This window comes from Cnephaeus nilssonii (assembly GCF_951640355.1).
Source record: "Cnephaeus nilssonii genome assembly, chromosome: 12".
Classification (NCBI taxonomy): Eukaryota; Metazoa; Chordata; class Mammalia; order Chiroptera; family Vespertilionidae; genus Cnephaeus; species Cnephaeus nilssonii.
The window spans coordinates 880,256-896,187 of NC_137083.1; the positions used below are offsets into that span (position 1 = coordinate 880,256).

General features: G+C 59.0%; 1 protein-coding gene across 1 annotated transcript in view; it reads right to left on the minus strand.

The window, feature by feature from the left end:
• The window catches only part of PKD1L1 (polycystin 1 like 1, transient receptor potential channel interacting), a gene marked incomplete at both ends in the record, with an annotated part of 52,840 nt that overhangs the window by 20,046 nt on the left and 16,862 nt on the right, over window positions 1–15,932 (minus strand). The window contains 15 exons of the mRNA XM_079786773.1: window positions 778–985; window positions 2,109–2,192; window positions 3,307–3,496; window positions 3,604–3,764; window positions 4,384–4,541; window positions 4,652–4,762; window positions 6,124–6,348; window positions 7,224–7,436; window positions 7,822–7,878; window positions 8,886–9,081; window positions 11,594–11,705; window positions 12,426–12,546; window positions 13,035–13,177; window positions 13,949–14,026; window positions 14,833–15,009. Coding sequence (XP_079642899.1) covers window positions 778–985; window positions 2,109–2,192; window positions 3,307–3,496; window positions 3,604–3,764; window positions 4,384–4,541; window positions 4,652–4,762; window positions 6,124–6,348; window positions 7,224–7,436; window positions 7,822–7,878; window positions 8,886–9,081; window positions 11,594–11,705; window positions 12,426–12,546; window positions 13,035–13,177; window positions 13,949–14,026; window positions 14,833–15,009 — 2,234 coding nt within the window. The remainder of the gene's footprint in view (window positions 1–777; window positions 986–2,108; window positions 2,193–3,306; window positions 3,497–3,603; window positions 3,765–4,383; window positions 4,542–4,651; window positions 4,763–6,123; window positions 6,349–7,223; window positions 7,437–7,821; window positions 7,879–8,885; window positions 9,082–11,593; window positions 11,706–12,425; window positions 12,547–13,034; window positions 13,178–13,948; window positions 14,027–14,832; window positions 15,010–15,932) is intronic.

The window sequence follows — 15,932 nt, forward strand, 5'->3', positions numbered from 1 at the left end:
TATTTTATGCATATTGTGCCAGTTTTCTCATGATGGTCTTGTGGGTGCCCAGTGTGGCCGTGATGGGGAACATGTGGGTCTTAGTTATGGGTCCTATGTGGTCCTTGTTGTTGCATGAAAATGCCTTTGAGGGTTTTTACTGTGAGAATAAACAAGTCATCTTTTCTGTCAGAGAACAGTTTAGACAGCTGCCATGTTGGCTGAATGACTTGGCAGCTGCCATGTTGGCCGCAAAGCTTGCAGCTCCCTGGGGGCCGCTATCTTGAAACAGCAAAGGCCAGCCCCTCCCTGTGAATTAGCCAATCGCACAAGACTGTGCGCCTGCGCTCCAATCAAGAGTGAGGGCAGGTCAGGCGCCTTGGACACAAGCAGCTCTCGGTGCGCGGCTCCCGGACCAGGTGCCTCCTGCAGGAGGAGAGACACTGCCTGCTGCCGGGCTCCGGGTGCTCTCCATGTCCTACCAGGACCCCTGGGTCGGGGCTCGCCTTCCTCTTACATTCATTGAACCATGTAATCCAGCAATTTTGTTAAACGTTCATATTGATTCTAATTATTTGACTGAAGAGCCTCTTACATTTTCTATGCAGACATCAGATCACCTGCCAGGAACTAATTTTCTCTCCTTCCAAACCTTAGATTCTTGTTTTGTTCATGTCCTGTTGTCCTCCCTGGAGTTTCCAGGACAGATGGACAGACAGATGGCCACATCGGAGCCATGCACCCACACCTGCACACACACCGTCCACACCCACACGTGTCTCCCGGATGCCCAGGCACCTTTGCAGTGAAGCGGGCTGGAGCCCGGAAGCCTGTGTCCACGACGACCGCGTACAGCTGGTGACTGGGCGGGGCACTGTCTTGTAGGAAAATGTGACCCATTTTCTTTTCCTCACGACGATCCACCTGTTTGCTTTTAGTGACCAAAAGTGCATACAGAATTGTGATGGCCACAATAAAAATGCTGGGGAGCAGGTTTTCCGGGCATCTGTAAATAAAGGAGCACAGAGAGTGAAGATAAACATGTAGTCTGAGACCAGCCGATGTTCCCCACATAGGGCTAACGCATGTGCACACACACAGGGCTAACACGTGCACACACACACACACACACACACACACACACTGGCTAATTCACATGCACACACAGGGCTGACACGTGCACAGGCACACTTACACACTCATGCACTGGCTAACACACATGTGCATACACAGGCACACCGGCTAATTAACAAGTACACGTGCACACAGGGCAAACACATGTTCACACGTGCATACTGCCTAACACATGTGCAGACACACAGGTGTAACACACGTGCACACACACACAGAAAGGGATCCCCCAGCCCAGTGGTGTCTGAAAGCACAGTGGAACCTGCTGTCCCCTGCGTCCTAGTCCCTGCCTCCTGGTGACCTCACACCACCAGCATCGGCAGCATCAGTAACTAGCGTGTTACCAACTATGGGACCCACTCACTCGTCTACCCAGGAATCCACTCTTGGCTGATTAAATAACCAGGTGGAGTCCCTAAGGCGTACATGTGAGGAGGAGAATGACACCCAGCACCAGGGAATGCAGACTCTGACCCCACGAATGAGGCACTGACCCCGTACGGCCTTGGCAGCCTGGTGCCTCATGTGGGAAATGGACAGACAGATGGACGAGGCAGCCGAGATCCTGCCGCCCCAGCTTGCACTCTGCTTGCCCACATTTCAGCCTGAGTACACTGAGCTATCTACACAGTGCGACAGGCAGGGGCATTTCAGATTTGCCCTGAAACGGGCCCTGCTGAGGAGCCAGGGGGCTGGGACAGCAAGAGAGCAGCAACCGCGGGTCCGGCCATGTCGTCACTGTGGACGCTGACCCACTGGTCAGTCACAACCGCCCAGATTCACACTGACTTCCGTGTGCCCATCTCTCTCCTGCCAGCAAGTGTGAGCAGACAGATGGACATGGGCAACTAGGCAATAGTGGATAACAATCACCTGTTAGCAGGCGGGTTCTGAAAAGCAAAACGACCCCAAGTAGCAGGTCCATGCTCTGCTGCGGACCCCTGGGCAGCCAGCGGCCGGGCAGATAAAATGGGTCTGGTCTAGAAGGCGGGACTCACCCCCGGAACTGGGAAACGTCCCTTGATTCAAAGCTGGCGTTCAGGCTTCTCCTTGCGATGGAGTAGGCGGCGAGGAGGTCGTAGCTGGGGAGGGAGATGCGGTTAGTGTGCGAGTGTTCACGGGCACCCGCCTCGGGGGAAGGTGGGGAAGGTGGTTCCCGTTACGGGTTACACTCAGACCCAGTGTGAAGGGTCAGCTAGTGAGTTAGATGTGGGGCTTGGCCATCTGCGTCTGTGCGGCTTCCAAGGCCGGGACACTGCTGTCCTCAGCGTGGACCTGGGCGCATTGCAGACATCTTTGTGAGGCCAGGGGACCAGAGTGCTGACATCTCCATGACAACGCCCCCCCACCCCCAGTCCAGCCTCAGCCCAGGGACAGACTGTGCGCTGTGCCCGTCACGAGCACCTGCTGAAGACGGACTCTCCCAAAGTAAACCCGTGCCCCTCACCGCTCCGTGAGCAGCCCCGCTGCACTGATTCTGTGCCCTGGCTCCTAGGCGCCAGCACAGAGCCAGGTAGCAGAGCGTGAACAGTTGCATTAATGCGGAAACGAACACATGACCGTCCCCGGAAACACTGAGCCTGGCCGCCAGCCTGAGCGAGCTCCCAGCATCGGCGCTGTGCCCGGCGGAGTGGACGTGAGAAGCCACGGATGGCGACCAGGCACCACACACGGGTGGTCTGGACACACTGCCTCCTCCCAGGCAGCTAGGGGATAGCCTTGTGATTCACCTTTTCTTAAGATAACGATGATTTCTAATGTGCCTACGAGGTGTTTCTACTATAACCAAACACAGCCACGGCCTCTGACAGAACAGCCAGCTCTGCATCTGGATAAAGACTTGCTGACCGAGGGGCACGCCCGATGCTCCCGGAAATTCCTGGGCGGCTGCACAGTCGGTGTAGCGACGCATGTCCTGTCGTAAAGTTCACCCTCACGACTATGCAGAGGGGCAGGCGCGGGGTCACAGGGTGGGGCGGGGAGAGCAGAGGCCCCACCCGAGGGGGGGTCGTCAGCATGAGCAGGACACAGCAATCCACACGGGTCTCACCCACCCACCGACTCCTTCGTCCACCAGATGTTCGCGGAGCACCACCCCATGTCCGGGGGGAGTGAGCTCCCTGGGGCTGCCGCGTGCAGGCCAGATGCAGGAGGGAGCAGTGCCTGCAAACCTCCGATCCCGCAGCACCGCCTCACCTGCAGTTCACCTTCCCGGGGGAAGTTGCTGGCTGCGCGGGGAGACTCTCCGGCTCCGGCCGCGGGCCCCAGAGCAGGCAGTGGACCCCCTGGAAACGCACCACGTAGCTCACGGCCTCGGCCAAGTACGTGTTGGGAGGTTCCCTGTCATAGTCCGCATCCAACAGGGACAGGTAGCCATGGGTGTGGCCTGAAAGAGAAAATGTAAATTAAGAATCAACCTGAGGTTTGGGAAAAGGCGCAGCCCGTTCCTGCAGCGGACGAGTGGCAGACGGACAGCAGCACTGCGACACCCACGCCACAGCAGGGGCTTCATCACAGGACAGATCGGAGGGCCATGGCGTCCCGTCCACCGACCTTCCAGCACAGCCGCCGGCACGGAGACGTGCGCCGTGAGCCCCTCCCAGAGGTGCAGCTGCCGCAGCAGGAAGTCAGCAGGAGTCGGCTTCTCGGAGAACCTGGGACGAGCACAGAGCCCTGAGCACAGTCTGGTCTCGGTGTCTTCTCTCCAGGCCTTTGCCAAGGTTTTTGTGCAGACCCCTCTCACCAGTGAGGCGGGCTGGGCCCCGGGCCACCACATGGCCACTGGGACTACGTGACACTCACTCCTTGCTCCACTAAAGAATAAACACCAACCCGGCCGGCATGGCTCAGTGGTTGAGCACCGACCTATGAACCAGGAGGCCACGGTTTGATTCCCGGTCAGGGCACATGCCCAGGTTTCAGGCTCGATCCCCAGTGTGGGGCGTGCAGGAGGCAGCCGATCCATGATTCTCTCTCATCATGGATGTTTCTATCTCCCTCTCCCACTTCCTTCCTCTCTGACATCAATAAAAATAATTTTTATCAATAAAAGATTGAGTCCTGCCCAGGCGTGCACTGAGAGTCCTGGACAGACACCTGTGCGCTCACCCACGTCCCGTCTCTCCTGCAAACGGCAGGCTGGTCCGTCTGAGGCAGCGACACCTCCTCCCTGAGCAGGCCTGTCACTCCTTCTCTTCAACAACAGCCTCACACCCGCTGCAGAGTGCAACCTCACTGACCCTGACCCCATTACCCGCAGCGTCAGCCACGCACCTCACCAGCAACATGATGGGGAACGCCCTGGCGGCCGGCGGGGAGAACGCCACTCGGATCTGCAGGGACTCCGGGCTGGTCGCAGAGAGCCCGGCGAAGCGGTGGACGTTCACTCTCTCCCGCAGCAGCACGAAGGTCGTTTCGTTTCTCCTGTCACCCTGTCAGCATGTGGACAACGAGCAGAATTGGCTTTCGGAAAAGTGAAGATGTCCCATGTCACCGGGGCAGCCCAAACGCAGCTGAGGGGACCGGGTGGGGCTGTCCTCACCGGGCCATCTTCCTCCCCAAACTCCACGGTCACAGGCATCCTCAGCCGTGGCCTGTGCAGGGGCCTTCGGCTGGAGCAGCAGTGCAGGGACAGGGCCAGCAGAGCGCCAACCTGGGGACACAGAGCGCCTCGCAGTGGGTGACGCCAGCCAGGCGGCGGCTACATCGTCAGGGAGCACAGGGGTCACTGGCCAGAGCGGAGGACTGGGTGGGGGGATGGCTTCGTCTGCACTACTTCTTAGAGTTTGTCAGAGCATTTTATCTTTTCCTCTAAAAGCTCGTACGAAAGCCACAGCTGCCGAGTGACGATGGGCAGAGGCACAGAGGGCCCCAGCACTGCTGAGCCACTGCCGCCAGCCTTACGGGGACGCCGCCTGGGCGGACAGCAGTGTCCTCCTGTTCTTTCTGGTGAAGTCTTCCAAAGTCACTACAACTCCCTGGTTGACACAGCTTGTTAGCTCCTATGGGTCCTCCTAATTCATTCCCACAACCAGTGGGCTGGCTGTGTGCGGAACAGCCAGGTTATCAGAACTGCCATTGTTCTGAATAAACACGTGAAACTTCTCGCTCTGAGGAAATCTTTTCCTGTTTCCTGGGGGGTGGGGGAAGGAAACAACGGGTCCGGGTGCTTCTGGAGCCCCGGGCGCCTGGACGAAGCGCCTCCCAGATGGACACCTGCTCGCTCCACCTCCACAGGGTATGTCTCAACACAACTGCACTTTTTAGGGTGAAAAAACTCACTTTAATCTCTATTTCTTTATTGCTTGTTAGTTGGGATTATTTTCATGTCTATTTCCCTAAAAGGAGGTGTGTGACTGCTGTTTAAAATGAACATTTTGAACAAAATGATGAGTTTGTCATTCGTGTACACTCGTCCATCAGACATTATTGGGCCCAGGGAGCCAGGCCCTCAAGTGAGAGTCTGCACACAGAAACAGGAACATGGCGCTTGGGCCCGGCCCCAACCCCCGCGACCCGGGACGAAAGCAGACGTGAAGCCCATGGTCCCCGAGCCTAGAAACACTGGCACCATCCTCCCCGCGTCCCCACTGGCACCTTCCTCCCCGCGTCCCCACTGGCACCTTCCTCCCCGCGTCCCCACTGGCACCTTCCTCCCCGCGTCCCCACTGGCACCTTCCTCCCCGCGTCCCCACTGGCACCTTCCTCCCCGCGTCCCCACTGGCACCTTCCTCCCCGCGTCCCCACTGGCACCTTCCTCCCCGCGTCCCCACTGGCACCTTCCTCCCCGCACCCCCACTGGCACCTTCCTCCCCGCGTCCCCACTGGCACCTTCCTCCCCGCGTCCCCACTGGCACCTTCCTCCCCGCGTCCCCACTGGCACGCGCCCTCTGACTGGTCCCCTCTTGGCTCAACCTCCCGGGACCCAGTGGCCAGCCTTGCCGTGACGCACCCCGGCCCACTCGGCCTCCGGCTTTGATGGTGGGTCCAAGCGGCTGCACAGGAAGTGCTCACCTGGCCGGGAGCGCGTCCCTGCAGAAAGGGGCTCGTCCTGAAGAGCAGAAGCTGGCTCACGTAGCACGGGCTGGGCTCCTGCCCGGCCAGGTCTGCAGGGAGGCGCACCCGGACAGGGCCCAGGCTCTGCACGGAGCTCTGCGGGCGGCGATGCAGCCGCGCATGGGCCTCCGTCTGCCCAGCGCTCACTTGGACCTGGTGCTCGCCGCGTGAGGACAGGCAGCCCTGGAACAGCACAGGTCAGACGCTGACGGGCGGGATCACCTTCTGGATCAGACCCGAGAAGCGGAAACACCTGGGAAGGCCCGAGCCAGGACTGGACACCAGGCTGGGGCAGCCCCATGATGGACGCGAGCTGCTTGCTTTTTAGATGTGTCTTCCTGAGACGCTCTGCTCACTTGTGACCACAGCTGGCTCTGTGCGTTCCTCAGGCCCCGGGGAGCCAAGACCTTGACTCCTACAGTCAGTGCTGGGGCTGCCAGGGCCACGAGCACAGCGCCTCGGGCGCAGAGCAGGGAGGGCGCCAGGCGTGCAGGCGGGACATGCCTTCTAAATGTGCCGACTGTGCTCGGCTGCGGTCACTGGGCTCACATTGAACACCCGTTCTCTCATCTCCCCGCATCACACCAAGTATCAGTTACATGACCAGCAGGTCTGGGCAGGAGGGAGGATAAACGGGGACCGAGGAGACATGGAAGCTTCTGGAAGGAACCCAATCAATCCTGAGACACTGTGCTGTGGTCACTGCAGCAGGAGCACGTGAAATGACCTGGCGTCCTGGCGTCCTGGCGGCCAGGTCTGTGGGGGCTGCTTCCCACATCACCACCACCCGCATCCCTCCCTGCGTCCCTCAGGGACAGGCCCCCACGTACCACAGGGAAACCCATCGGACCTGGGACGGGACAGGAGTGACAGCCACTGCACATTCCAATACCCACGAAACACAGCCCTCACCAGGAACATCCCCAAGACCAATGCCACCAGCATCATAGCCATCGGACCCCAGGAACCAAGTGCATTGTGGGTTTTGAGAGCAATTACTAAGCCGGTTACTGTCCTAGGGAGGAACAGCCGTTACCCAAGGAGGAGGAGGACCGTACCAGCAGTGCGTCCGCGATGGCCTGAGCACCTTCCTCCAGCAGGCGGCCCAAGCTCCTTGAGTGACCGTGGTCGGTGGCCTCCAGGACCCGGGACACGAGAAGGATGAGCTCTCGCACCTGGCCCGCATCCACCACGCAGCCTGCGGGGGGCCGGCTGGGGGCCAGCAGCGTGTGCGCGCAGTGGAGGATGAAAAGAGCGCTTGCGAGGCTCAACTGCATGGAAACAGGCAGGGGTAGAGCACCCCTCAATGGCACACATGCCGCCTCGCCCGCCCCTCCGGGAGGGACACCATGTGCCAGGTGGGGAGGACGGGGCCGGGTCCGGGTCGGTGCCAGCTTCACAGGTGACAGCTCACCCTCCGAGTCCGTCCCCAGACCCGTAAAATGACCAGAGAAGAATAAGCGGCCTCTGCAGTTAATCGAGTCCCAGGAAACGTGGCTGAGGCCGTTGTTTGCGGAGGTGACTCCACATCGAAACAGTGCCTTCTGCCTGAACTGAACCCGCCTGCGGTGTTCAAGGAGCCCTCGCAGGACCCCGGAACTGCCCGAGGTCCGTGGGAGGGCAGCAGCGGGAACACACCCGGACCGAGGGACTCACCTTGTTGGGGAAGCGCAGCAGGTCCCTCAGCAGGAGGACAGAGTCGGTCGCTTCCTCCTGACCAGGAGAAACAGAAACGACAAGAAGACAAGGCAGGGAGTCAGCCGTCAGTCACAGCCGTGCGACTCAGCTCGCTGCGCAGAGACGGAGCAGACCCCGCATGTTTGGGCTCAGAGACCAAGGGAGGCTGACATGGGAGAGACCGTCACCTGGGTCCCACGTTTTCCCACTGTGTGGCCCTCCTGCCCTGCGCCTACTGGCTACCCCCACCCCATCAGGAGGGGACCCGAGGGCTCAGGGACCAGGAGGGCAGCAGGGGGAACTGGTCCCTGAGCCCCATGGTGACAATGGAGTATGCCCTTAGATGTGGCTGTTGTTGCCATGGTGACAAAGGAGTGTGCCCTTAGATGTGGCTGTTGTTGCCATGGTGACAATGGAGTGTGCCCTTAGATGTGGCTGTTGTTGCCATGGTGACAATGGAGTGTGCCCTTAGATGTGGCTGTTGTTGTCATGGTGACAATAGAGTGTGCCCTTAGATGTGGCTGTTGTTGCCATGGTGACAATGGAGTATGCCCTTAGATGTGGTTGTTGTTGCCATGGTGACAATGGAGCATGCCCTTAGATGTGGCTGTTGTTGCCATGGTGATGCCATGGTGACGATGGAGTAGATGCGCCTGTCCTCTGTGACAGTGGCAGGATGGAGGCACAGCCGTGCTGGCAAGGACAGTGCCACAGCAGTACGTGGTCACTGCCCTGGAAGCCGCACAGAATCGTAAGCCTCAATGCTGTGCCGTTGATACCAGGGGGATCAGGTTGGGTTTACATCATTTTCTCCTACGTCCACGTGGGCCCATCTGCAGAGACGTGGCTGACGTGGGTCTCTAGTAACCAGCCCACTGGTCTGTGAGATTTGTGCGCAGGCAAGAGCCACAGCCCCACGTCAGTGTGCGGGCCGGCCCACCAGTCTCATGACTGATGGTACCTCACAGCATGACCACTTGCTAGCGAGCCGACCAGTCTTAGTCCTACTGAACAGACAGACCTACAGACACTCTGGGCCGTACCTGGTCCTGGGGAGCTAATCTGCATACTGAAGAAATGAACGCGTCCTGGATTCGAGACCACTGGCCACAGGAGGAGCTCCTGCCCTCCCTAGCCCAGCGACTCAGGACCCTGGTGGTCACGGCGACATAGTTCCTGACTTCCGAGTCACTCCCCATCCGTTGGAGGGTGGAGAGGTTCCTCAGGCTAGCATTGTACCTGAAGGACACAGAGCAGTTACCATGATCGTCCAACACGTTCAAAACGCTCCGGCCCACCCCCCCCAAGTGTGGTATCCACTACAGAAACACTTTGGGGCGGGCCTGTGCAGAGGAAACGGAAGAGACACAGGGAGGAGCCATATCAAATCCTATGAACCACCTTCATCAGAGCTGAACAGGTCCAAGAAGCCACACAGAGGGACAGACACACGGCAGGTGAAGGGAGTTAGTGCCGAGCCGGACAAGGAGACCGTGAGCTGCAGGGGCTGGTGGTCCCATAGGCAGAGGCGATGAGCAGCACCCAGACCCGCAGAGGGGCGCCTGCCTTACACGGGGTGATGCACCATGGCCCCGTGTGGTTAGGCCAGGAATAGGAGTGCTTCAGGAGAAACCAGTCCATGAAATACACGGTGTCAACGGACGGAAGGACAAGCCTCATGGTCATCTCAATGGACCTAGCAGAAGCACTGACAAAATCCAACGGCCTTGCGTGATAAAGTCTCCCAAACCTACGAAGGAAGGGACTTCTCCCACCTGCTAGAGGGCGTCTGTGGAGAACCTACGTCAATGTCACACACAGAGAGGCTGAGGGCTGACTGCCTCCTGCCCAGGCCTGGGGCAAGACCAGGCTCTCCGCCTCTGCCACGTCTGCTCAGCAGGAGAAAGCAGCAAGAGTGTGCAGCCTGAGAGGAGAGTGGCAGCCTCTCTCGTCACAGAGGGCACGTCTTAGTCACAATGATCCCAAGGCGCGCTAAAGCCTGCCAGAGCTAGTGAGTGAGTGGAAGGCTGCAGGATGCACGACCCACATGTAAGTAATTATCAGTGCACACTACGGAAAACTCCAAGTAATCATGAAAACATTTGTAATAACATCAAAAAGAATAAAATACTTATGACCAATTTAACAAGAAGTTCAACGCGTGTACCCTGAAAACTGTAAGATATGACTGAAGAAAGCAAAGATCTAAGCACATGGGAAACTGTTCCTGGTTAGTCGGCAGTGTTCCCAAGGTGACCTCCAGGCTCAGCAAAACCCCATCAGCGTGCCAGGGGCTTGTGCGTAGAAACTGACCAACTGTTACCCAGGAGGCTGAGGAACCAGGACCACCTGAAGGCGGCAGACCACGCTAGCGGGTTCATGCTTCCCATTCCAAAGGTCACTTCGCAGCGAAGTAGTCGGACAGTGTGGTTCTGGTGTAAAGAGAGACTCGAAGGGCAATGGAATCGCGGTGACAGCCCAGGAACAGACACTAATGCTTGGCCCACTGATTCCTGACAAAGGGACGGAGACAGTTCAGAGGGCAGTGATCTTTCCGGCCTGTGGTGCTGGGACACCACGTGGCTACGGGCAGAAGCGCAGGCCTGGAGCCTGACCTCGCACCACACCCCCAGCTCCAAGGCTCAGTCCGTGAGTGAGACCGCGAGGCTCTGAGAAGAGCAGGAGTGACCGTCCTGGCCTTGGGTGGGTGGTAATTTCTCAGATGCCCCACAAGCACCAGCAGCAAAAGGACAGGCTGGACTTCATCAAACTTAAAACGTTTGTGCTCAGTGACACCACATGGAAGAGAAAACCCAGCCACGGGGGGAGAAACACGTGCAAGTCACTTCCCTGACGAGGGACGTCGCCAGAACATGAGGGACTCTCAGCCTCGGTCATGGGGAGACAGCCCGGTGAAGACCACGGTGTTGGGACAGACAGCGATGATTCAAAGCCCGTGGACAGAGGCCAATACCGTCCGTCACCAGGGCCAGGCACAGTGCACCGGGCAGGCTCTGGGCTAGTGAGAGGAGACAGAGCAAGCGTGGTGGACACGACGCGGGACCCACAGGTACATGAGCAGCGCTTGGGAAAACAGTCTGGCAGGACCTCACAATGGTCAACACAGAGTCACAGTGAGACCCAGCAACCACGCCCAGGAATCCGCGCGTGAGACATGAAAACACGTCCACATCTACACCCACAACAGCACTGTTCGTACCAGCCGTCAGCTGATGATGGAGCAACAAATCGTGGCACATCCACGACAAACTGTTATTCAGCACAAAGAGGAGTGAGGTCTGGCCACAAGGATGCCCCTCAGACACGTAAAGGGAGTGAGTCCGGGAAGCCAGTCACAGAAGACACCTGGGGCATCACCCCATTGACATAAAATGTCCAAATCAGCAAATCTGGGGACAGAAGTGGGCTCTCGGATGAGATCCAGGGCTGGGGCTGGAGGGAGGAAGCTGGGTGGGGCCAGGGATGGGACCACTGAGAACAAGGACTGTGGGATCGATGAAATGTCCTCAGCTGACAACTCTAAGTGTAGGAAACCCAAGGATGTGTGCACTGCAGACAGGCGAACCCCATGGTATCTGAGTGACGCCCCATCAGCTGTGCGAGGAAAGACGACGTGCGGTACAGCCCCAGAGCGCAAGCGGGAGCCCGTGCAGACATCGGGGACTGGGCTGCAGGCCCAGGTGCCACCAAGTACTCCACTGAGGCGGTGGGGACACAGAGCCTCACTCACACATCCTCGCCGGGGCAGCGGTCCCTGTGGAGACGGGGCAGCACAGTCACGGCCACGGCGCAGGGCTGCGTCTGGGAGCCGTCGCCATCGGTGATCACAGTGGACACCAGGACTGGAAGGGACATGGCAGAGCTCAGCGGCCTGTGTCGGCAGAGAGACTTCGAGTGCAATGGCAACGGAGAGACGGGAGCCCAGAGGACCAGTCCCGACACCGCTGGCCCACCTGTGTGCTAGGCGGTGACGGGAGCTCCAGGGGGCAGAGCTGAGGCGACGCCCCATCGCTGTGGGGAGACCACACTCCACACCAAACAGGGCAGGGCAGGGGGTGCGTGCAGAGCCAGGAGAGAAGCAGCCTGCAGAATGGGTGGGGGCAGGCAGGCGTCGTGCGGAGGGTCCGGAATGAGTCATGGCTCACACGCTCTCACTCACTGTCACTAGGCCTGTACTGTGTGCCCGCGGCAGCAAGATGCCATGGTGACCAGGACCGCCCGTGTCTCTACCTCCCTGCCTGCTCAGGACTATAGTCAGGTTAAAAACGTGACGAGTGCCAGAACGGGCAAGGCCAGGGAGGGGTCCGCAGACCCCGAGGTGCAAGTCCAGGCCGGTACTGCTGGAACCAGGGCCGAGGGAGGGCAGGGCTGTGGCAGGTCCGGACGAAGGCATGGAGAACCCCACTGAAGTCGTTTATGCACAGACACGGGCATGGCAGGAAGCAGCTTTTTGGGGACTCGGGAACTCCTTCCTGTGACAGGGCCAGGGTTTGTGGTGGGGGCCCTGCAGGGGAGGCGGAGCTGAGTCCTGCCCACCATCCGTCTGTCTGTCCCGGACTCACCTTGATAACCGTCCACGGGCTCCCCAGCTGGCAGTGCAAAGTAGTGCTGGGCATCTGTGCCCCGGTACAGGGTGCACTTGGAGGCGTTTCCTATCCGGTAACCAAACTCATAGCGGAAGTCCTGCGATCCGTCCCATAATGAAGGAGAGAGCACAGATGAGCAAACAGGGTTACCCCCAGTAAGTACTCACACCCGTCCTCACTCCACCCGAGGTCAGGTACCGATGGGCTGGGGCAGGTACAAGCAGCTGTCTGTCACTCGGGGTCGTGGGCCCTCCTGCCGGGACCTGGGACAGTCACAGACACACAGAGTGGGGGGCGGGATGAGGCTGCACCTCTGCTTCCCTCTGGGGGACACAACACATGGGCGATGGGACAGGGCATTTGTGGGAAACACCCTCAGCCTCAGAGCGGGGCTGCAGTGAGCGCCAGGGTCAGGGCCTCCTAAAGACGCACAGGGGGGAGTCCAACACAACATGGCGCAGGAGTAGGGGGGCTGTCCACACTGATGGCCTGGTCCCCGGCCCCAGGAGGATGCTTGCACTCCCAGTGTTTCATCAGAGAGCTGGCAACCTCGTCCTTCAGGACAGACGGGGTCTGCGTGCTCACCGGTCTCCCCGACGTGCAGAAGACGCTGAAGATGGTGTCTGCCTCGAGACCCCGGTGGGGCTGCACCTGGCAGGCCACGTCCTGCGGAGCACGGTTGACAGTCACATACAGCTGAGCCTTCCCTAGAAAGCTGTGCCCCGAAGCTGCAGAGAGAGGGGGCGACACCTGCATGCTGGGAACTAAAGGCAGCCCCGGAGGTTCCCGAAGCGCAGACCCGAGGCTTTGGCGTTGCTGTGACCTTGACAGAACCGTGATTCCGGGGCACCCCAACCTGCTGGGTCAGACCCTGAGGGGCCAGCGATCTGCGTCAGCGCCTGCCTCGGGGGACGCTGGGCCCGGGACCCCTGCCATGCGGCACCCACTGATGCAGCACCATTTGTCGGGTGCTCGCTCGCTGGGGCAGCCGTGCCCGAGGCCCTGAGAGAGCAGTGGACGGACGAGACCTGGGAGCCAGACAACAGCCTCGCCGGCAGAACCCACACCCAGCACACCAGACCCCTCCACTCCCGCCTGCGTGCGGCCTCGTCCGGGAACATGCAAGTATGGCTGCTGACTCTACAGCACTGATAGGGTTTCCATTTGGCTTTATTAGCTGCACTGATACTGTAAGTATTTCCTGTGATGCCACACAGCATCCAAAATCAATGCCGTAAATAAATATTCCCTACAATGCATAACTAACTGCTGCTTCCCGATGACTAAACATTTCACCTTCCATTTTCTGCTATTGTTAACCACCCTGAAATGATCATTCTCAGGCAGGAAGTTGTCTTTTACTTTCGATGTCTTTTTCTTGAGATAAATTACAGGCATGAGTTACATGTGTTAAATTGTGTAACACTTTGAGGACGCTGACCCTCATCCTAAGAGTAGGCACGCTGCTCAGCTCCCCGCCAGGCCCAGGTGCCACCTACCCACCACTGCTTGTAGGACGTACGTCTCTCCAGGGCTCAGTGAGTACGGCTTCACTGTCACCGTCTGTCCCGTGATCCCTACAGAGAAGGAGGGGCAGGGACCACTCGTCAGGGCGCCCGGAGGGCAGCAGGTCAGACACACCCTTCCTCGGCCACTGCGGCTGAAGGAGGCAGTCAAAGAGGTCCCACGAACCCGCCTGTCCCACCTGGAAATGCCATGTTTGTTCGTTACCCCCGGCCCCTTGTTACAGAGCACGAAGCTCATCTCTGCTCCTGCTCAACAGAGTCAAACTGAGCCCGGTCCAGGGCCGGTCAGAAAGGCCCTCGCCTCCCAGACAAGGAGAGGACTCTGGGAAGAACGCCGTCCATGTATTTTGAGGCATCCCTAAACCGAGTGTATCCCTTTCAAACAACCTCCTAGTGTGTGCAGGGGCCCCCGGGAGGGACTCCTGGACCCGAGTGAGACTGCTGACCCTGGGGCCAGAGATCTCAAAGAGAGAGGCTCACTCAGCTGCCGCCACGCTTCTCGGGCAGCGTCCTGCACTCAGTCTGCAGGCCGGGCGCCCACACCCCAGCAGGCGCGCCCACACCCTGGGAGGTGCGCACACACCCCGGCACGCATACAGGATGCGTGCACGAGGGGGCGGCACTGTCCTCTGTGTCTGTGCCTACTCAGCAGCCTCTTCCCCTTACTTTGCAAAGGGGGCGGGGGAGGGGTGGAGACACCTGCAGGCTGGAGCCTTGGCCTGTGGCCACTGAGGGACGAGTACAACTAAAGAGGCATCGTGACCCCCCGTCTGTCTCTAGTCCAAGGGGAAGGCACGGGAGAAATGGGGGAGGGGAGGCTGCAACTGCTAAGGTTCCAGGCGGAGGGGCGCTGATACCGGACGCGGTGTAGCCCTGGAAAACAGCTCGGCTCACGGGGGACTTGGGCCAGTTAACCAGGAGTGTGGGCCAGGCACTGGCGGTAGGGAGGAAGGGGCCCACCAGGTTGTCCCCATCCCCACGGCTCTCGTCCTCACTGGCACCGGGTCCCGACGCTGAGAGGTGCATGCTGGTCCCTAGGAAGACACGCCAGGTCAGGGGTGGCTGAGACCAAGGTGGCCATGGTCTCCTTAAAGTGCTAATGGCTCAAGGCTGAGGTCAGTACAGAGGAGATGAGATCTCAGCTCCCTCCGTCGTCCCCCATGTGGGCCCTGGGAGGCAGGCCGGCGGGATGTGCTGGGCTGGGTGTGTGAGGTGACTGGGCCGCGGGGCTGGGCAGAGAGACAGTGTCTGCATGTCCAGCGGGGGAGGGTGCTGGGCTTGCTCAGGGAACGCCGACTTCAGACTCCAAACAAATGTCGTTAAACAAGGTGAAATGATAAAGTGGATCCATGTTGGGGATAAAGGACTGAACCATCAGGAGTGACTTGTGAATGCAGGCCTTTCCCTCACTCAACGTTATCTATGAAGTGCCTGCTGGGAGTGTGAAGCGAGCCCTCACAGCCCTGGGGGTGCAGAAGGAGCGTGGGGTGGCCGGAGGAACCAGCGTCCAGGCAGATCAGGGCGATGGCCAAAGAGCACAGCACAGTGAGTCATAAACAAAGTGCTCACTGGCCACCCATCTGGTCATGCGGTAAAAGTCGCTCTCACTCACTCATTATTCATTCAACAAACCCACTGTTCACAGCGGTGCATCATGAAGCATCTGTACATGGGCTGGATGAACCCTCCCTCCTGCTCATTCACTGTCACGAGAACATGCTCGCTGAGGCCAATACAAGTGTGCAGCTGCCTTGGAAACCTTCCCTTCCCAGACAAGAAAGAGCTAAAGGAGTTCATCACCAACAAACCGGGATTACAAGAAACTTAAAGGGACTTCTTTAAAAGAAGAAGGAAAAAAGATCAAAACTATAAATAATAAAATGACGACAATTACATGTCTGTCAGCAATCACTAGGTGTACATGGATTAAATGCTCTGACCAAAAGATGTAGGATGG